This window comes from Poecilia mexicana, unplaced genomic scaffold (assembly GCF_051168715.1).
Source record: "Poecilia mexicana isolate PSO_F unplaced genomic scaffold, ASM5116871v1 scaffold_6, whole genome shotgun sequence".
Classification (NCBI taxonomy): Eukaryota; Metazoa; Chordata; class Actinopteri; order Cyprinodontiformes; family Poeciliidae; genus Poecilia; species Poecilia mexicana.
In genome coordinates, this window is record NW_028263375.1 from 31,473,951 (window position 1) to 31,493,223 (window position 19,273).

Below are 19,273 nucleotides of genomic sequence, written 5' to 3' on the forward strand. Positions count from 1 at the left end.
GAAATAGCCTCGCCCTCCTGGCTCCGCTTGCCTCTCCCCGCTCGCTCTCCAGCCACTGCAAGTAAGAACTTATCGAGTTTCCTTAGAACTGAAGTTTCCCATCCGCATTTGAACTCACCATTGCTCTCTACCTGTGTGCAGTAATCCCCAGATCCTGGACCGAAGGAAGATAAAACTCCAACTGACTGTTATATCTTTTCTTTTGTCAGAGCTGTAAATAAACCTTTTGACTAACCCATTCTCTGAGTGTTTCTGCATGTGGGTCAAGAATCTCAAACCCATCATGACAGAACACTCTGGCCAAACCAAAGACCCAGCAGAAGCAATTCAGAGAGAGCTTCATCACCAACAAACTTTAATCCAGAGCCATGAAGCCGCACTTCAAGAACTGGGGAAGCGACAGTCGGAGACAAACAACCGTCTAGCCGAGCTAACTGATTTTCTCCGCGATAAGTTCCGACAGGCATCTCCTCCGGATTCAACTCCAGATCCGGCCCAGGAACCCGCTCAGCCCCCGGTCCCGATCCAGACCACATTTTCCGACTGCCAGCTGCCAAGTCCTTCAAGGTTTGATGGAGATCCCAGAAGATGCAGGGGATTTTTAATGCAGTGCAATATTCAGTTCAACCATTCACCTCATAAGTTTCCTCATGATTCAGCTAAGATTTCATATATCATAGCACATCTGTCAGGTCGCGCCCTAGACTGGGCAGAGGTTAAGTTCACGTCCATTCCCCAATATGGTTGCACATTTGACGAGTTCATAACTGAGTTCAAACAAGCCTTTAACCAAGAGACTGATAAATCGTTAAGTTCCAGGGCTCTGTTGAAACTCAAACAGGGACAGAAGTCTGTAGTTGACTTCTCCATCGATTTTCGCATCCAAGCAGCCGCTTCGGGCTGGAACGACTCGGCCTTAAAGAGCGTGTATTTAGACGCTTTGAATGACTCTTTAAAAGATGAACTAGCCACACTAGATGAACCAGAATCACTTGAGGATTTAATTAAGTTGTCTATCAGATTGGATAACAGAGTTCGAGCGCGAGCCAGGGAAAGAGGTAACAGAAATCCGCCGCCTGGACCACAACTCGTTCCCCGCAGTGCGGTGCAAACAGAAACGGTACCGAATCCCACAGATCCAGAGCCCATGCAAATTGGCCAAGCCAGACTCTCTCCCGAGGAGAGACAACGTCGGAGGCGGGCAAGACTCTGCCTCTATTGCGGGGAGGCAGGACACTATGTCGCCAATTGTCACTTGCTGTCAAAAGCCAAGGTCCGTCAGTAGGGACGAGGGAGCTGGCGGACCATCAAATCTGTTCTGACTCACCTCGTCTATTATTGCCGGCTACCATTCTCTGTCATAACCGCACCATGCCTATTTCTGCACTACTCGACTCGGGTTGTGAACGTAACCTCCTCGACTCCAGTTTAGTCCAGCAGTTGGAGATAGAAACCGTTCCTCTTCAAACCCCTCTCCGTGTGTCTGCTCTCGATGGTAAGGCACTCCCACAGATCACTCACCAGACCAAACCAGTTCAGCTAGTAGTCTCAGGTAACCACTCTGAAACCATATCTTTCTATGTCTTTCCTACGGCAAGTTCTCCGCTAATTCTAGGTTTTGAATGGTTACAACAACACAATCCTAATATCAACTGGTCAGACCAACACATTGAATCATGGTCAGCATTTTGTCATTCCACTTGTCTCCGCTCAGCCGTTTCTCCAGGTCCGCCCCCGGCAGAAAGTAATGGGGCTGACCCTCCAGATATTTCCGGGGTGCCCGCCGAATACCATGATTTAGCTCAGGTTTTCATTAAATCCAAGGCATCCTCTCTCCCTCCCCACAGACCATATGATTGCGCTATTGATCTCCTGCCGGGAGCCCCTCTACCCAACAGTAAACTTTATAACATCTCTAAGCCAGAGAGGGAAACCATGGAGAGATACATAAAGGAATCATCAGCTGCAGGGATTATCCGACCGTCCTCTTCACCTCTGGGTGCGGGGTTTTTTTTTGTCAGCAAAAGAGACGGGTCTCTCAGACCATGTATTGACTATAGAGGTTTGAACCAGATAACGATTAAAAATAAGTATCCTCTACCACTTCTCTCTTCAGCGTTTGAGCCACTCCACGGGGCTACGTTTTTTACGAAGCTTGACCTGAGAAACGCGTATCATCTGCTCCGTATCAGAAAAGGGGACGAGTGGAAGACGGCATTCAAGACCCCCCTAGGTCATTTCGAGTATCTGGTGATGCCTTTCGGGTTAACTAATGCGCCAGCATTTTTTCAGGCCTTAGTAAATGATGTCTTAAGAGACTTTCTAAACGTGTTTGTTTTTGTCTACTTGGGTGATATCCTGATTTATTCTAAGAGCTTACCCGAGCACAGGAGTCATGTCCGCCAAGTTCTGCAGCGTCTTTTGGAGAACAAACTGTTTTGTAAAGCGGAGAAATGTGAGTTTCACAAACAATCTGTCACGTTCCTGGGTTATGTTCTAGAGGGCGGACAGGTCAAACCTACAGAGGAAAAGATCAGAGCAGTCTTAGACTGGCCTATCCCTGAGAATAGAAAACAGTTGCAAAGGTTTCTCGGTTTTGCTAATTTTTATAGACGGTTCATTCGTAACTACAGTCTAACTGCCCAACCTTTAACCGCTCTGACCTCCACCAAGGTTCCTTACCGTTGGTCCCCTGAGGCTGAGGCTGCCTTCACTCAACTCAAGACCCTGTTTGCTAATGCGCCCATCCTCATACAACCTGATCCCACTAGGCAGTTCATCCTAGAGGTAGATGCCTCCGAGACAGGGGTGGGAGCAGTTCTCTCCCAGTTCTCCGAGAATGATCACAAGACCCACCCTTGTGCCTTTTTTTCTCGCAAACTTTCCCCAGCGGAGAGAAATTATGATGTGGGTGACAGGGAGTTGCTGGCTATCAAGCTAGCGTTGGAAGAGTGGAGACACTGGTTAGAAGGTGCGGAACATCCGGTTTTAGTTTGGACTGATCACAAGAACTTATCATACCTCAAATCAGCTAAGAGACTGAATCCCCGCCAATCCCGATGGTCATTGTTCTTTTCACGATTTAATTTGTCTATTTCTTACCGCCCAGGATCCAGAAATGTGAAACCCGATGCTCTCTCCAGGTTATATTCTCCAGATGAGTCCGAGAAGTCACCCAGTCCTATTTTGCCTCCTAGCTGCTCTGTCGCCATGGTTACCTGGGAAATAGAAGACCTGGTTAAGCAGGCCCAACAATCAGAGCCTGATCCTGGCACTGGTCCTAGCAACAAGATGTATGTTCCCCCATCCGTCAGAGCCCGCCTGATAACCTGGATGCATACCTCTAAGTTTTCAGGTCATCCAGGGGTCAGCAGAACGGTGGCGCTAATCAACCGTCGTTTCTGGTGGCCATCCATACACAGAGACGTCAGGGAATATGTGTTGGCCTGTTCCATTTGTGCCAGAAACAAGGCTTCCCACCAGCCTCCCTCCGGCCTGCTGCAACCCCTGCCCATCCCCAAGCGACCTTGGTCTCACGTTGCCATTGATTTCGTCACCGGATTACCCGTGTCTAAAGGTATGTCCACCATTTTAACAATCATTGATCGTTTTTCTAAGGCCTGCCATCTGGTCCCTTTAAAGAAGCTTCCCTCAGCCTTTCAGACTGCTCTGCTGCTCGTGAAACATGTCTTTAAGCTGCATGGTATCCCACAGGAAATTCTCTCAGATCGGGGTCCACAGTTTTCCTCCCGAGTGTGGAAACATTTTTGTTCGGCTCTTGGTGCCAAGGTTTCACTCACGTCAGGTTATCACCCCCAGTCTAATGGCCAAGTTGAGCGTCTGAATCAAGAGTTGGAGGCCACCCTCAGATGCCTCACGTCTTCAAGCCCAACCGACTGGAGCCTTTACTTACCGTGGGTTGAATATGCACATAACTCGCACCGCTCATCTGCTACAGGTTTTTCCCCTTTTGAGGCATCACTTGGTTATCAACCCCCACTCTTTTCTGCTGAGGAGAAGGAGATCTCGGTGACCTCTGTCCAGCATCACATTCGCCGGTGTAAGACCATCTGGGACAGGACTATCGTCGCCCTCAACCGCACAACAGAGCAGAATCGTCGTTGGGCCAATCGTAGGAGGCGTGCCGCCCCCACGTTCCTTCCTGGCCAGAAGGTCTGGCTCTCTGCCAAGGACATTCCTTTGAAGTCCGTGTCGAAGAAATTATCTCCCCGTTTCATTGGACCCTATGAGGTGGAGCAGCTCGTCGGCCCGTCCGCTGTCCGTCTGCGCCTGCCACCTTCACTCCGCATCCATCCTACCTTTCATGTTTCTCAGATCAAACCAGTCCATTCCAGTCCACTGTGCCCCCCTGCTGAGCCCCCTGCCCCCCTCGACATTGACGGCCACCCTGCCTACACGGTCCGCCGGATTGTGGACTCCCGCCGTCGTGGGCGGGGTTGGCAATACCTGGTGGACTGGGAGGGTTATGGGCCGGAGGACCGCATGTGGGTACCCGGTTCCTTTATTTTGGATTCGACCCTCATTTCCAATTTTCGTTCCTCCCAACCTTCTGCTTCTTCGGGACCGCCAGGTGGCGGTCATTGAGGGGGGGGTACTGTTGGGAACCAGGCTGGGTTAGTGTTTTTCCAGGTCCATCCACCAGAGGGCACCTTGTGGCTGTTTTTCCCCAGAGGTTGGACCAACAGGTCTTGGTTGACACACCTGCAAGAAATAATCATCACCGTGAGGAGTATATGAGCAGCAGGCGGCCAGTTCCTCCTCGCCAGAGTGTTTGCCAGCATTGGTCGTTGCAAGTTCCATCGGAACCGTTCGAGTTACCTGAGTCTCGGAGGAATCCTCTCGTGCCGCTTCTGCACCGTTTCCTCTCTGTCTTGTGAGTTAGACCTACCTGTCCGCCCTCCAGCCTTGTGAACCACCTGAGCAGCCAACACCTGGAAATAGCCTCGCCCTCCTGGCTCCGCTTGCCTCTCCCCGCTCGCTCTCCAGCCACTGCAAGTAAGAACTTATCGAGTTTCCTTAGAACTGAAGTTTCCCATCCGCATTTGAACTCACCATTGCTCTCTACCTGTGTGCAGTAATCCCCAGATCCTGGACCGAAGGAAGATAAAACTCCAACTGACTGTTATATCTTTTCTTTTGTCAGAGCTGTAAATAAACCTTTTGACTAACCCATTCTCTGAGTGTTTCTGCATGTGGGTCAAGAATCTCAAACCCATCATGACAGATTGTTTTGTTACCATAGCAACAATCTAATGCTGTGAGTTTAATCTTTGAATTTACAAATACAAATTAGTAAACTGAGATTATAACTTATTGCTTTTTAGGCTGGCCAATTAAACTACTCCCTTCTCCCATATTTCATTAAATATGGGAGATCTACCACAGAAGCTGTTAGAGGTGCTGATATTTTTAGCAACAAAAGGGGCCCCTAAATCAAATTCTGCTCAAGGTCTCATACAGCCTTGGACCGGCCCTGCATGATGAGGTAATCTGCTGCACTACGCACAGATGCGCAACAAACGGGAGATTTAATTCAATGCTGCTAATGTGGCTTTAGTAGCTCTTCCATTTCGTGTCTGTTGAGTTTTTAATAAGCGTCACAGAAACTGTTTTGGTTGGTCGAGTTAATGGGACGAGTTTCTCAGATCTCCGTGCGGCCGCGCGTATTAACTCTAAGTAGACAATGTATTTGATATGGTTAGATGCATCGTGTAACTGGAAAAATAATACTACAAATAATAATAAAATAATATAAAATCAGGGTGATGCGTGACTCCGAGGAGAGCGCGAAAGCTCCTCACCGGGCTGAACTTGCATGATCAGGTTAGCGCTGCTCGTTATCCACAAACGCTCCGGCTAACAGGGACCAAAGACAAACTTTACAGGGAAGACAGACACAGAGCCACACGCTGGGCAGCGTGTTGAGATGTAAACGCCGCATATAATCCTTCGTTCACAAAGATAAATCATTCTCACCACTCCACAACGTGCACCTCTGAATTCGCTACAAGTTATTCCTGCGGTTCACATGGAGCTGCGCAACCAGAGCTAACGCGGGGGTTTTAAACTCTTACCTAGAGTTCTCCAAAGGATCATAATTCCTCACAGTAAGTTTATGTAAATATCCACACACCTCAGCCTGTGTCCAGTTTGAGTGAAAGGAGGTGCGCACGATGCCTCTCAGGTAAAGCATCAGGTTGTCAAAGCAGAAGTGGAAGAATAAAAGGACTAGAATTAAACATAACATAATTAAACACTGCAACTAAGGTCATATTTTCAATAAGGTTTGTCTCTGTTATTGGCAAGAGAAGGTAATAACCTTGTGGAACACGATTAATGTTTTTGGAACTCAAAACCAGAACTTAGACTGCCACTGAGTCACAAAATTGAGCAGTGTGTTGATTTTTAATGGACTTTGGAAACAATATCTTGGCCCATGCAAAGAAATTCGCTCAACAATTACAGACCAACTATCAATCTATTTTTATACAGGATGGTTAGATGCTGAATGTAGGCTTACTGCACTCTAGCTTAAAGATGAGCTATATGTAGGGATGCACTGATAAATCGGCCCTGATTTCCTGAATTTTGGGAGATTAGCAATCGGCCGACACTTAATGAGAAACCAATCTTACGTGTCTCCACAAAGGTCTGAAAATCAGCCACTGTCCCTCTTTTTTCTGCTGTGAGAGAAGGTTGACAGACAGGCCTGGCCACCAGATCACATCTGCATGTGCACAGTTAAGAACAGTCCTCCCAATGTTGCCAACTAAGCGACTTTCTCTGTAAATTTAGCAATTTTAGACAAAAGAGCAGAATCAGTATTTTAGGCTTTTTAAACATCAGTGAACAGTCAAAAAACTGAAATTGGTGCACTCCTACTTCTACTAGGTCTGAAAAAGTTAAGGCCAACACATTTATCACAAAGCTGTCCAGCTACTGCTGTCACGTTTCTCTACAACTCTTTGTAGATGTTATCTATCCATTCATCAACTTCTAAAAGCTCATAACTCAATCATTATCTGTTGTATAATTACAGGTACAAAGGTAGTGTATGCCACTTTACACAGTATGAGATGTTTTCATAACACGAATTAATGACATGGGGGGAATCATGTTGAAGTTATCCAGTGATACCTTTCAGACAATGATGTGTGATTCTGCCGCCACTGCAGATCTTTATCTATCATTATCTGCAAATGAGAATTCATCAAAAATAGCAGAACTAGATTTACAGATATGACTTAATTCCAATAAATGATAAGCGGCACAATGTTTAATGCATTATGACTTAAAGATACCAAAAGTAATATGTTAGTTAAGTCAATTAAGTGGTTCCATATGAACATATCTACACGCTTTCTAGTATTTTACCATCACCTTTTTGTCGCTAGAACAAAAGCTGCATATAAATAACCTTTGCTACGATACACTTTTATCTTATCAGCTCAAACAACATGGTGGGAGAGAAAAAACATCAATCCTGAGAGGTGGGAAAGTCTGGGGCAATCCATCACTTTATGCCTACAGAGAGTTGTTTGTGTCTCTCAAAGGAAGCTGCCTAACTAAATGAAAAGGAATTTATATGGGCTGTTCATAATTTGCATGAACACAAACCATGACAGCTCAGATTCTTTAACTAACATCCTTTAACTAAGATTTCTCTTTCCATCTATTTAATTATGTTTTATGTAAAAAGTAAGTGATTTTTTTTAAGTGAACAGAGAGTCATGTACGCTTAGGGAAAACAGACCAAAAGACTATTTGCTAGATAGATCTAAACTAATGCTGTCTTGATCCAATATGCATACATATTTCTGAATTTCACCAATTAATGATATTTTAAATATATAGTTTCAAAGAGGTTTAAATTTCAGAATAACAGAGCTTTTCATATTTGCATTAAGATAAGACCTGCATATAAATAAATGGCTTTTATGAGAGAAAAATAAGTTTTCTCTGCTCTAGGAAAGCCAAAAAGATGATTACTAATAAATACTGTCTGCTGTTTCTTCAAACCATGTCACTTCCTACAGGTATTTATGTAAAAAATAATAAGTCAATCCTAGACTGCCTTTATTAATTTCTCCTCATTAGTAGAGTCGCTGTTTTTAAAAACAGATGGATGTTTCCAGAAGGTCGTTTTAGACATAGGTCATGTTTGGTAGACAGGTGTAAATCTTAAAAGCGTCCGAGGGTCATTGAAGACATGATAGTAAAACAGAGTTAAGTCCTCTGATGACAGATTCCAAGAAACCAGTTAATGTTCTATGTGAACTCAAACAACTGCAACAACGCCGATGGCATGCATAACATTTTTATTAACATTGTTCATTGCCACTATCTCTTTGACCTCTGCAAACAAAACAAATGGTGTTATATTTCTTCGTCCGTGTTCTTTGGTATTCGATCATTCCAAGGCTGTCCACTTCGGTCACTTTTATGTTTTAGCTTGTCCTTCAGGCTGTGAATTCTGTCAGGTTTCCAAACATTTAGCTAATCAATAGACTGACATTTCAGCGTAAACACTGCTTATCCAGTGCCACTCATCCAATCATGATATCAGCAACTAAGATTTCCAGGAACATGACTCACTGTACCTGAAAAAAGGCTGCCCTAAACTTTCTCCAGGTCCATCAAAAATGATGGATTATGCTGTAAAAATCTTGTTCATTATCTGGGCTCTTCATAAAAGGTATTTTTGTCCAGAGTACATGACTAATTCTAAAAGTGGTTCAGTGAGAATTGTGATTAGCATGAAACATTTTCTGAAAGTAACTTCTAAGAGTTCAGAAACACAGCCATCAGGTAGCCTACAAATTATAACAACAACATCGTCCTTACAGTTTTAATGTTATGTATAGAGCAGTGGTTCTTAACCTGGGTTTGATCGAACCCCAGAGGTTCGGTGAGTCGGTCTCAGGGGTTCGGCGGAGCCTCTGCCGCGGAGATAAAGACACTTGTGTAAAGTCGTGATGACTCCCCGCTTTGCCATCATTTGCTGCAGAGGATCACGTTACATTGAATAGCCAATCAGAGCTACAGAGGAGGAGCACTGATTGAAGGAGTTCCACTTTCAGCATGGATTTGAGCTTGTGTCTTTAATTACTTCAGCAAAACTCACCGTTTTTACCAAATTCTATAGTCTAAATCTGCTCCTTAGTCGCATCTTTTTGGGGTTGCTACTGCCTCTAGTGGCGTGGGGGTGGTAACGCAGCTAATATAATTACATTACTAAATCAGAATACTGCAAAGTATTTTTTTGTGTCGGGGAGAGGGGGAAAGGAGGAGGAATAAGAAGGGTTCGGTGAATGCGCATATAAAACTGGGGGATCGGTACCTCAAAAAAGGTTAAGAACCACTGGTATAGAGTGGTACCGATCCCCCAGTTTTATATGCGCATTCACCGAACTATGGTCTGTTGTATTGTATGAACTTGGACTGTGTTTCGTTCTTATTCTGCTTTACCAACTGAATTTCTCTGCTGTGAGATACAAAACATCCAGAATGTCTTCACAGCACTTCAATGTTTTCAAATGTTATGATACAGTCTTATTCCAAATTATATTAAATTGATCTTTATCCTCAAAATTCAACACACAAATACCCCATTTTGATGGCATGAAAAATAGCTTTGAGTGTTCATTAAATGTATTAAAAATATAAAACCAAAAAATCCCATTACAAAATAAGTACAGTCTAAAATAAAGATAAAAATTTAGCTTTTTCCACTGATCTCCAGTGAGATGTTTCTACAACTTAAATTTTATGCACATGAGATAAGTTCATTCATTTTGATTGGACTGGATTTAGAAAGACACACATCCATATATATAAAATCCCACAGTTAACAGGGGAAGTCAGAGGTCAAACCCCAAGCATGAAATAAAGGAATTGTCTGCAGATTTCTGAGATAGGATTGTCAAATAAATTGAGAAACAAATAATGGGATGGGTCCAGAAACAAATAATGGGATGGGTCCAGAAACATTTCTGGTGCTTAAAGGTCCCACTGAACTCAGTGGCCTCAATCACTGGCTAATGGAAGAAGTTTGGAAACCATCATGATTCTTGATTCATGATTCTAGCGTTAGCCAGCTGTCTAAACTGAGTGTTATGGGGAGAAGGGTCTTAGTCAAGGAGATGACCAACAACCCGGTGGACACTCTGTCAGAGCTCCAGCATTCTCCTGTGGAGAAAGGAGAACCTTCCAATAGGACAACCATTTCCTCAGAAATCCACCAATCAGGTCTGGATGGTAGAGTGGCCAGACGAAAGCCACTCCTTAATAAAGGGAGCAATGGTAGCCTGTCTGGAGTTTCTCATGGTCTTAAGCAACTCAGACCACAAGAAACAAGATTCTCTGATCTGATGAGTCACAGATTGAACTCTGGTGTGAATGCCAAGCATCACACCAGAAAAAAGGCAAGCGTGGCTCATCATCAGGCCAATACCATCCTTACAGTGAAGTATGGTGGTGGTGCCATCATACTATGAGGATGTTTTGCAGCAGTAGGAAATGGCAGACTAGTCAGGATAGAGAAAAAATGTGAATGCACCAATGTCCAGAGACATCCTGAATGAAAACTTGCATCCTGACCTCAGACTGGGGAGACGGTTCATTTCTTAGAAGGACAACAACCCAAAGCACATGGTCAAGATCGTTGAGGAATGGCTTCAGAATCCAGATTCCAGACTTAAATCTGATTGAACATCTGTGGAGAGATCTGAAAATGGCTACACAGACGTCTCCATCCAACCAGATGGAGGTGGAGAAGAACTGCAAAGAATGGAACAAACTGCCAAATGAGAGCTTGTGGCAGCAAATTGAAAAAGACTTGAGACTTGAATTTTCACCAAAGGTGGATCAACAAAGTATTAAGCAAAGGTTGTAAATGCTTAAGTAAATGTTGGGACTGAACATTGAGCCCAGGCGCATCTGATTTCCATTTATCCTTAGATACCTCTGCAACCTGGTTTGAATCTGAAAAATGTCACAATTGACAGTGCACGTCACAGTAGGTGATTAAGTAATTGTGTCAAAGGAATTCTCTGTAGAGCGAGAAGACCAGCGTTGGTCTTGTCAACCATTTAATGTCCCCAAAAGCCCTGTGGTTTTCAATGCGTCAAAGTGGAAGACATCTGGATCACTCAGGACCCTCATTAGCGCTGCACACCTGTCCGAAGTCATTAGTGGAGTGTGAAGAAATGGTCTTCACTGGCCTTGAAAATGCTTAAGCATATACAGATGCACACACTTCACTACTTAGACCTAGACTGTTGAAAAAGACTCCAGGATACACTGAACCAATCATTCTGTGTTTGACACACCAGAGAAAATCCAAATACAATCCTTAGCACTACAAAGTTATGAAAAACTGTAGATGCATATCAATACATGTCAATGTGATGCTCTATAAAGTTATGGCCTTGTTCTTTTAGCTGAGCTTTGAAGTTTGAGGTAGGAGTGTGGGAAGTGTAACTGCTGAGGTCCAAACCTCATTCCCAAATAAAAGCAACACCACAGGCTAAATGTTGAACCCAAAAATGAAGACATTTTTAAAGGTAGATGTCTGATAAATCAACCCCGATTTCCTTCATTTTAGAGATTGATGATTAGCCGATACTTGCATGTGAAGCCAATCTTATCCACCGATCTTATCTATCTTGGCAAATGTCTAAAAGTCATCCACTGTCCTCTAATCCTGTTATAATCTGCTGTGAGAGAGGTTTGACTGACAGACCCACCCACCATGTCAAGACTGAAGTTAAAAATAATCACCCCACTGTCTCAACATATTTTTTTTTTTACCGATTCTGGCTGCTCAATTACTTTTAGATTAAGTGACAGCAGCTAAGCTTACAGAATTCCTTCAATGGTCCGTCATTTGTTCTAAGAGGGATTGAGTTTAAACAGTTAAACTGATGTGGACACAAGCGTTTTCAGTCACCTCTGAAGAAAACTGTCCTCTGTGCATCTTGAGTGTGTTCACACCTATATATAGCATACCATGGACATGAGTGCCATGTGTGAGCAGGGACAAGATTGAAGGAAAAGTTACAGGTCTTCATGTTCCACACCGCTGGATCATAAACAGTGGAGCTTCAAAATGCAAAAAGAAAAAACTAGCAGAAGAGACATTGTGAAAATTGTATTGAAAACCTCTGTTAAACTCAATCAGCTGATCAAAAGATGATCAGAACCTGGAAGAAGTCATGTGTCAGAAGTCAGCTTTGTACTTTTGAAAGACCCAGCCATCACAGCACAAAGTGCAATATGAAACTCCTATCACATAACGGATGCTGTTATGTGGCCTCCCAGAAACCAAGTAGTAGGCAGTTTATTTGAGAAAAATCAGTTAATATATCAACAAAGAGTCGTCCTAACGGCTTATACTTGACTCAGTGTTATCTTACTGATTCAGACAGGAAACAGCACACAAATAAAGACTTCCACAAGCTTCATCTGACATGCCAAAATCGGATCTCATTGATGTAGACACGTGACGAAAATTGCATAATTTTGCTCGCAGAGAAGCATCCACCTGCCAAACTCGACATCAGTTGAATTATTTAGTCACAGCTCCATCTGAAATGTTGTGTGATTGGTCAGAAGTCTGTTGTTTTATGTGGAAATGTACTTAAAATTAAGTCCAAAAAGTTCTATTTTGGTTTCATCAGACCAGATAATGATAATCATTCTCGTCTGTCAGTTCCTAAGGTTTCTAGGAATTTGAAGCTGTGCCTAAGTAAGCATTAGGTTGTGGGTTACAACTATGACTGAGGCCTTTTATTTCCTGATGTAGTAAAATAATCTGGATGATCATAAATGGTGAATCATTTACCAACTAATTGCATTTATCTAAATTTAAATCAGACTCATTAAAAGATTCATTTTATCTGTAAAGATCTGTCTAAAGGGTAAATTCATTGTTAGAGAGGCTGAATTTCCTAGATTATTGAAAGAGAATGAGGAATAGACTATAATATATTTGTTTTCAGAATCACAACATTAACACTACAAGTGAAAATTACCTGAAAATTATATTACATCCAATCAGTAGTTAGCCTTAGAGTAATTGCAGTCTTTCAGGTATGTAAAGACCCATGAAAAACAAGAATGAAACCTAACTTTCTTTAGGTTGATTTATCGTTGTTACAGAAACATCAGCTAATGGCCCACTCTCTGACATGGCTACACTCTGCCAGGTGCGACAGGTTGTCCTTCTGCTACTCTGCTCACGAAAGGATCAACAACGACAGATGCCGATACCAGAGCTAAACAGAAACCCCCACTCAAATATTTCTGAATAACCGTAATCACAGTTTTGCTTACACCAACAAGTCATACTCAGCCTGTAAAAAACAAAAGCTGTAAAGACGGATAGGAAAGCAAAAACAAAAAAGATGAAGACATGAATGCAATGGACCCCACATTGTGCGGCCGCATTTCTCAGCTTTGAAAAACAACAGTGTACTCAGGTTTACACTAAAGCAGGGGGATGAGCAGCTGGTGTTAATCACTAGTTTGAAATTCAGACGTAAAAGGGGGAGAGGAGGAGGAAGGGGTCTGCGCGTCGTACCCACATAAACCTCATGCTATGCTTCATCTTGGGTTTGAGGGACTGCTAGCCCCGACGCTCACCTCCTCCTCTGTTCTGCAACCTTCTGTGGCTCATTACTTTGCTTCAAATATTTTGTCTGGAAAGGAACTAATCAATTTCCTAATGCTAGGGGCGTCTATGTTCGTCATCAGGGGGTTTCAGGTGGCGTGAGTCCTGGTTGCAATGCTGCGCTGGCAGTGACAGAATAACAGAGGATAAGAGAGAGCTAAACAAGAAAGCCACTGGGGGCTGCAGCAACACTTTGTGACAGAGTAAAAATTCACACATGGTACTATTAAAAGTGTTTTAAAAACAATCTGGCTTTATTTTCTCACACAAGAGCTCTCTCTCTTTTTTAAGGTCTTTCTTGAAGCAGGAAACCAGATACATCATTTAAGATTGATTGAACACTCTAAATCCAACTTAAATATATTATTTAGTCATAGCAGAATAGAGAGGACAGTTTAGGATTAAGTTACATTAGTTCTGGAAGGTATGCTCATGTGTTGATCTGTCAGATATTCAAGGTATTGAGCCTAAGATGCACCAGAACGAGAATAATAAAAAACTTTATAGTTTATCAATATGGATTCAGGAGTTATGCATAAAATGCCTTTAGTGGTTCGCACACAGTAAAAGAATGTCTGCATGACGAAAAACTCTGCTGTTGCTTTTATCAGGAATTAATAGCCAGGTGTTGCTAATAAAACCCATTTGATTAATGAAGTGTGGTTATCTTTAGAAAAGTCAGAGTTTTAGGACTTTTCTGTATAGTTTATTGTGTTCTTTATGTTTTTGTACAATGAATAAGAAGAGACATTAGCAACAATTTTAGAGAAGCAACTTTTGCAGCTCACTCTAGATGAAGGCTTACACGATACATCGTACAATATGCACTATAAATCGGCATTAACATTGCTATCTGTCAATGTTAATCATTTTTTTAATATGTCGCTATTGGTCCGATATATTAAAAACCAATGTTTATTTTCAACTTATTGTGGTTTGCATTTCTTAAGGGGTTGGAGAGGAACGTTGGGTCATGTGATAGTGATGCAGAACTGGATTATGGGGTTTTTAACAGAAGCAATTAAGCAATATCAGTGATGTGGTATTTTATTAATGATATTAAAAGGGTAGTGAAATATGTATGATAGAAATATCGGTAAATACTGTTTATAGGCTGTAACAGAAGTATTAATATCGGATATGAAATTTTCATATTGGTGCATCCCTAATTAAACGGCAATTTCCAGATAACTTCAAATATGTACAATTAAAAAACACATTGATCATTTGAGAATAATGGTTTTGTAGCAACTCTTTTAGGTTTCAATTAATATGATAAATTTCAAAATTCATAATATTAGAAGAAAATTACTAAACAAGTATGGCTGGTTTGGAAACCCTCACTTCTCTAGAAAATATAGCAATATGATTTTGTTTTGAATGAGTAAAAACAAATGAATGGTTTTTAAAAGTTTTGTCATGAGAACCTTATACCAACTGTCAAGGTGTAATAAGTGCAGCACATAATAATAACCAATAATTCTTGAAATACACATAATATTAATTTGTGATATTGATAACTATGCTATCAAAATTATGATATTACTATTACAACCAGTAAAAGAGGTGTTTACATCAAAATAAAAAAATATTCTGAGTGACAGCAAACAGTCTGGCAGTCTTCTTTATGTCAGCTTATTTAATGCAGGCCAGTTGTGACTGACGCAAAAACTGAAAACCTTTTAGAAATATTCCCCAGCCTAAACACTCGGCCCAGCCAAAACTTTTAGCCTTTTGCCTTTTCTCCATAATTTGTATGCTGTCACACATATATTGTATATTGTAGCATCAAGATTATGTATTTTGATTTTGTAATGACCTAGTTCCCTCTAATGAGCAAAAACATTAAAAGTCAGTTTGTAAAACATTCATGCCCACTCTTTATAGTCCGTGTTTGTGTGTCTGTCTGGGACCCTCCTGTTCAAGCACATGCCATAACAGGACATTCCAAACAAAACACACTGATACAAACACACTGTATAGAGTACAGTGGTGCATAATGCTACCACATGGCAGCTAAACATCACAAGAACCATCAAAGGAAATCTGATCCAGCACCTCTGTTTTTTTGGTCTTGTATGAGGTCTGAAGTGGCTTTATTTAAACTTCAAAAGGGTTACGACTGTACATACCGTGTTGAAATTTGCCAAATATTTTGACATTTAAACAAATTTCACCCCTCACCTGTCCACCATGTTGGGATCGGCGGACCTGGACAGCAGAAGCTCGACGCAATGTCCTATTTTGTCTTCACTGCTAGAGGCAGTACAACTGGCCATAAGCACAGTCCAGCAATCTGTTAAGAAAAACATTTTCAATTAAATATAGAAATTATAAATATATTAAGAAAAGTAAACTAGGTCAAAAGCAAACTGGTGGCAAAAAAAGAAAATCCTGTCCATTGGCATCATATTGGGCTTTAAATCAACCCTTTAATGTTATGCCTCTAAGATGTAATAACTGAGATAAAATGCTAAGATAAACAAGTGAGACATAAAACCAAGTAGATAAATTCATTACAATAACCCTGAGTGGTGTAAGCAAACAATGAATTAGGATTTCTATACTGGAGGGGAGACAATGGAGTCAAGTTGGGCAATATCTATGAAAGTATAGAAATAATGCTAAATCAGAGATTTGCAGTGATTTTTGAGGGTAAAACCAGAGCTAAGGATTGTCCCAAGGCTTAGAATAGATTTTACTAAATCAGCAAAGGTCAAAGAAAGTCTTTTATACTTCAGGGTTTCCCTCAGTATATTGTCAGCCTGGTAGGCTACCAGGTTTTACTTGCGCCCTGTGAAGCTAAGAATTGTTTGTTTATTTAGGTTTTCCTAATGTATGGCTTTTTAAAGACTTTTAGTAGGTGTGTACATATTGTTAATAATATCTACCAATAACGCATAACTACCTAATGGTATTTTCAACTCTAAACATTTTTTAAGCCGAAAACACAGAGGGCCGCTTGACGACTGTCCCTAGAACTCCTACCACCGGCCTTAGCAAGTCTTCTGCTAAACCCTTTTCAGTTGTTCTTTCTTGTGCAAAGATAGTCATTTCAGTTTTTCTTCATTTAATTGAAACAAGCAAATGGAAAGTCAATAATGTAATGCAGACTTATATTTAAAGTCACAGAATGAATCAACCTCCTGGAGCAAGACAGGGTCCTCATTACAGAGTAAAGGAACTCAGAAACTAAACGTTCTGTATCTCATTCTGGATGAAATATCAGGTGTGATGTTATAAAGTAATAAGTCCTTTTATTTAAAATGGGACCAGGCATTTTAAAGGATTTATAGGCATGTGAACCAGAAGTAACTACATCATTGTTTTTGATTTTCAGATTAACCAGCAGACAGTTAAGTGAATTCAGCACAACAAAAATGCAGTTTCTCCTGGAGGTACCTGTCAGCACCTCGACTGCTACATGTTAAATAACTTGTAGGTTTTTAACAACTTGTTAATACTTAATACATTTATTAACATTAAAAATTATGCATTACTTGTGAGCGCATGCATGTGAGCGCATGCTTTCATATTAGACATGAAAGCAACCTCTAAATATGACAGATAATAGTCCTTTGCTGATGTTTAAATTGACTTTTGCTGAGAAGGACAATCTAGGGAGTCCCATGGTTTCACTTCAACCAAACAGAAGATTCACTTCTAACTTAGTGTTGGTTGATGTCATTCAGGGAAGTGCATAGTCCGATGTCAGGGCTTTTGATGTCCTCATGGTAGGAGAAAGGACCAGCTATCCCACAAATTAGGATGTTCGAAATGTTCTTAAAATGATTTACAGCAGCTGACAAGGTTATTTAGGAATCAAACTTCATCTTTATGTTTAAATCAGTGGAGGTTGTTAAGACACCAGCAAACACCACAACTTTCCCACACAAAGCTTCCAGTAGGGTACAAAGTATTTACCACAATGTTGGAAGCTTCCAACAGGAGAAATGCCTGAAACATACTGCACACATTGCTCAGGGAATGGTGGGTATAACAGGTCAAACAGCAAATCCTACATGTAAGCTTTGATCAGGAAGAGATTTTTTTTACACCCATGCTCCAAATTTCACTAAAGCATTTACAGAAAGGTAGATGAGATTTTAAAAATTGTGAACAATGAGTGTGTAATAAAACACCTTATAAAATGAAGGGTAGTTTTTAACATCCCATCAATCAGCTAATCATTAAGAGGGGTCGATGTGACACAAGAGTTGAAAGTGGAATTTAAGTGTTAGCACTTCCGAGAGAAAATAGGATTCACTTGTACAGAACTCTGTCACAGAACCAATGCCAACCAATTAAGCCATTAAAACAGATCAACGGGTGATAGTCCAGGAGTCAGACAAAATCTCACTGCAATAAAAGCCAATCCAGAAACAAAGGCCAGGTGTCCCAGGTTATTGGCAAATGCTCTAACTCTACAAATACATGAATTCAAAATTAAAATTGTAAGCATACACTCAGCTAAGTCTACAAATGTATGTCCAATTAGATTTTAAATGAGTACAAATTTTCTTTGCAAAATGTATTTTATTTAGATAAAAGGAGACGAGGATGGTTAACTGACTTCTGGGCTGTTCTTATCTTTCAATGATATGCAACAAGTCTGCCTTCAGTTTCTTCTAAATGTGGACTAGACTCCAGCAAGTGAGCCTACATCTGTGTGTAGATTCCTGTGTCTTTGCCGCTGTGTATGTTTGGCTCTATATCTGTTTGTGAATGTATTTACATTTTGAGCGTGTTGGTGTAAACTAGTCTGTCTAGCTTGCGTCTGACAAGAGCTGGAGTAAATAAATCTGCAGCCTGACAACCTGTGAGAAGGTAGGACGGCAGCGTGGTGACCGTTATCAATCACGCCCGCATTCCTGTAGGCCTCACAGCTTGGACTAACGCCATGATGACGTCACCACGCGTCATTCTCTTGTTTAATTGTTTCCTTCACCTGTCTCAAAGTGCGACATACGAAGACCATGTGAAATCAGTCACATGGTATAACTCTGTCTGTGAGACAGATTTTACGGTGAACTCATTTATTTCAGCTATCAATATATCAGTGCATATTATTTGTTGAAGCTTACAACTTTACTCCGGAGGAAGTTGGCAGCTCTGTGAAGGTTCCCAGTTAACACATTAAAGATACAAAGGAAGACATGGAATAGTGCAAATGGCATTTCATATATTTGCCACTATTCTAACTGACAAGCATCAAACATTCTGACATCGTAGATAGGCCAAATTTTTCTATGTGATAAATTGTGATAAAAAAAGGTAATGTCCCTTTGAGACTAGCCCAACCCCTTAAGAAGATCACCACATATATTAATTGTCGGTGTTCACCGTTAATGTTACTGATCTTTCTTAGCCTTTCTAACGTCATGAGCTATTTCTATCACTACGTGGTCGCTTGTGTACGTGATGCACACATTGAACTGAGCGTGTGCACACCAAGCAACACAGCTTACTCGACTTGTGCGAACTCATTGCAAATTCTCAAAAGTGTCGGCGTCAAAATTGACAAAATCTGAACAAAAACATGCGGTTGTACTCTGTTGAAAGGTGCTGGCTCCACTGGTT

General features: G+C 41.4%; 1 protein-coding gene across 1 annotated transcript in view; it reads right to left on the reverse strand.

Moving 5' to 3' along the window:
* Nucleotides 1-19,273, reverse strand: part of asz1 (ankyrin repeat, SAM and basic leucine zipper domain containing 1) — a 49,951-nt gene that overhangs the window by 24,117 nt on the left and 6,561 nt on the right. The window contains exon 4 of the mRNA XM_088006589.1: nucleotides 15,878-15,989. Within this exon, the coding sequence (XP_087862715.1) occupies nucleotides 15,878-15,989 (112 nt within the window). The remainder of the gene's footprint in view (nucleotides 1-15,877; nucleotides 15,990-19,273) is intronic.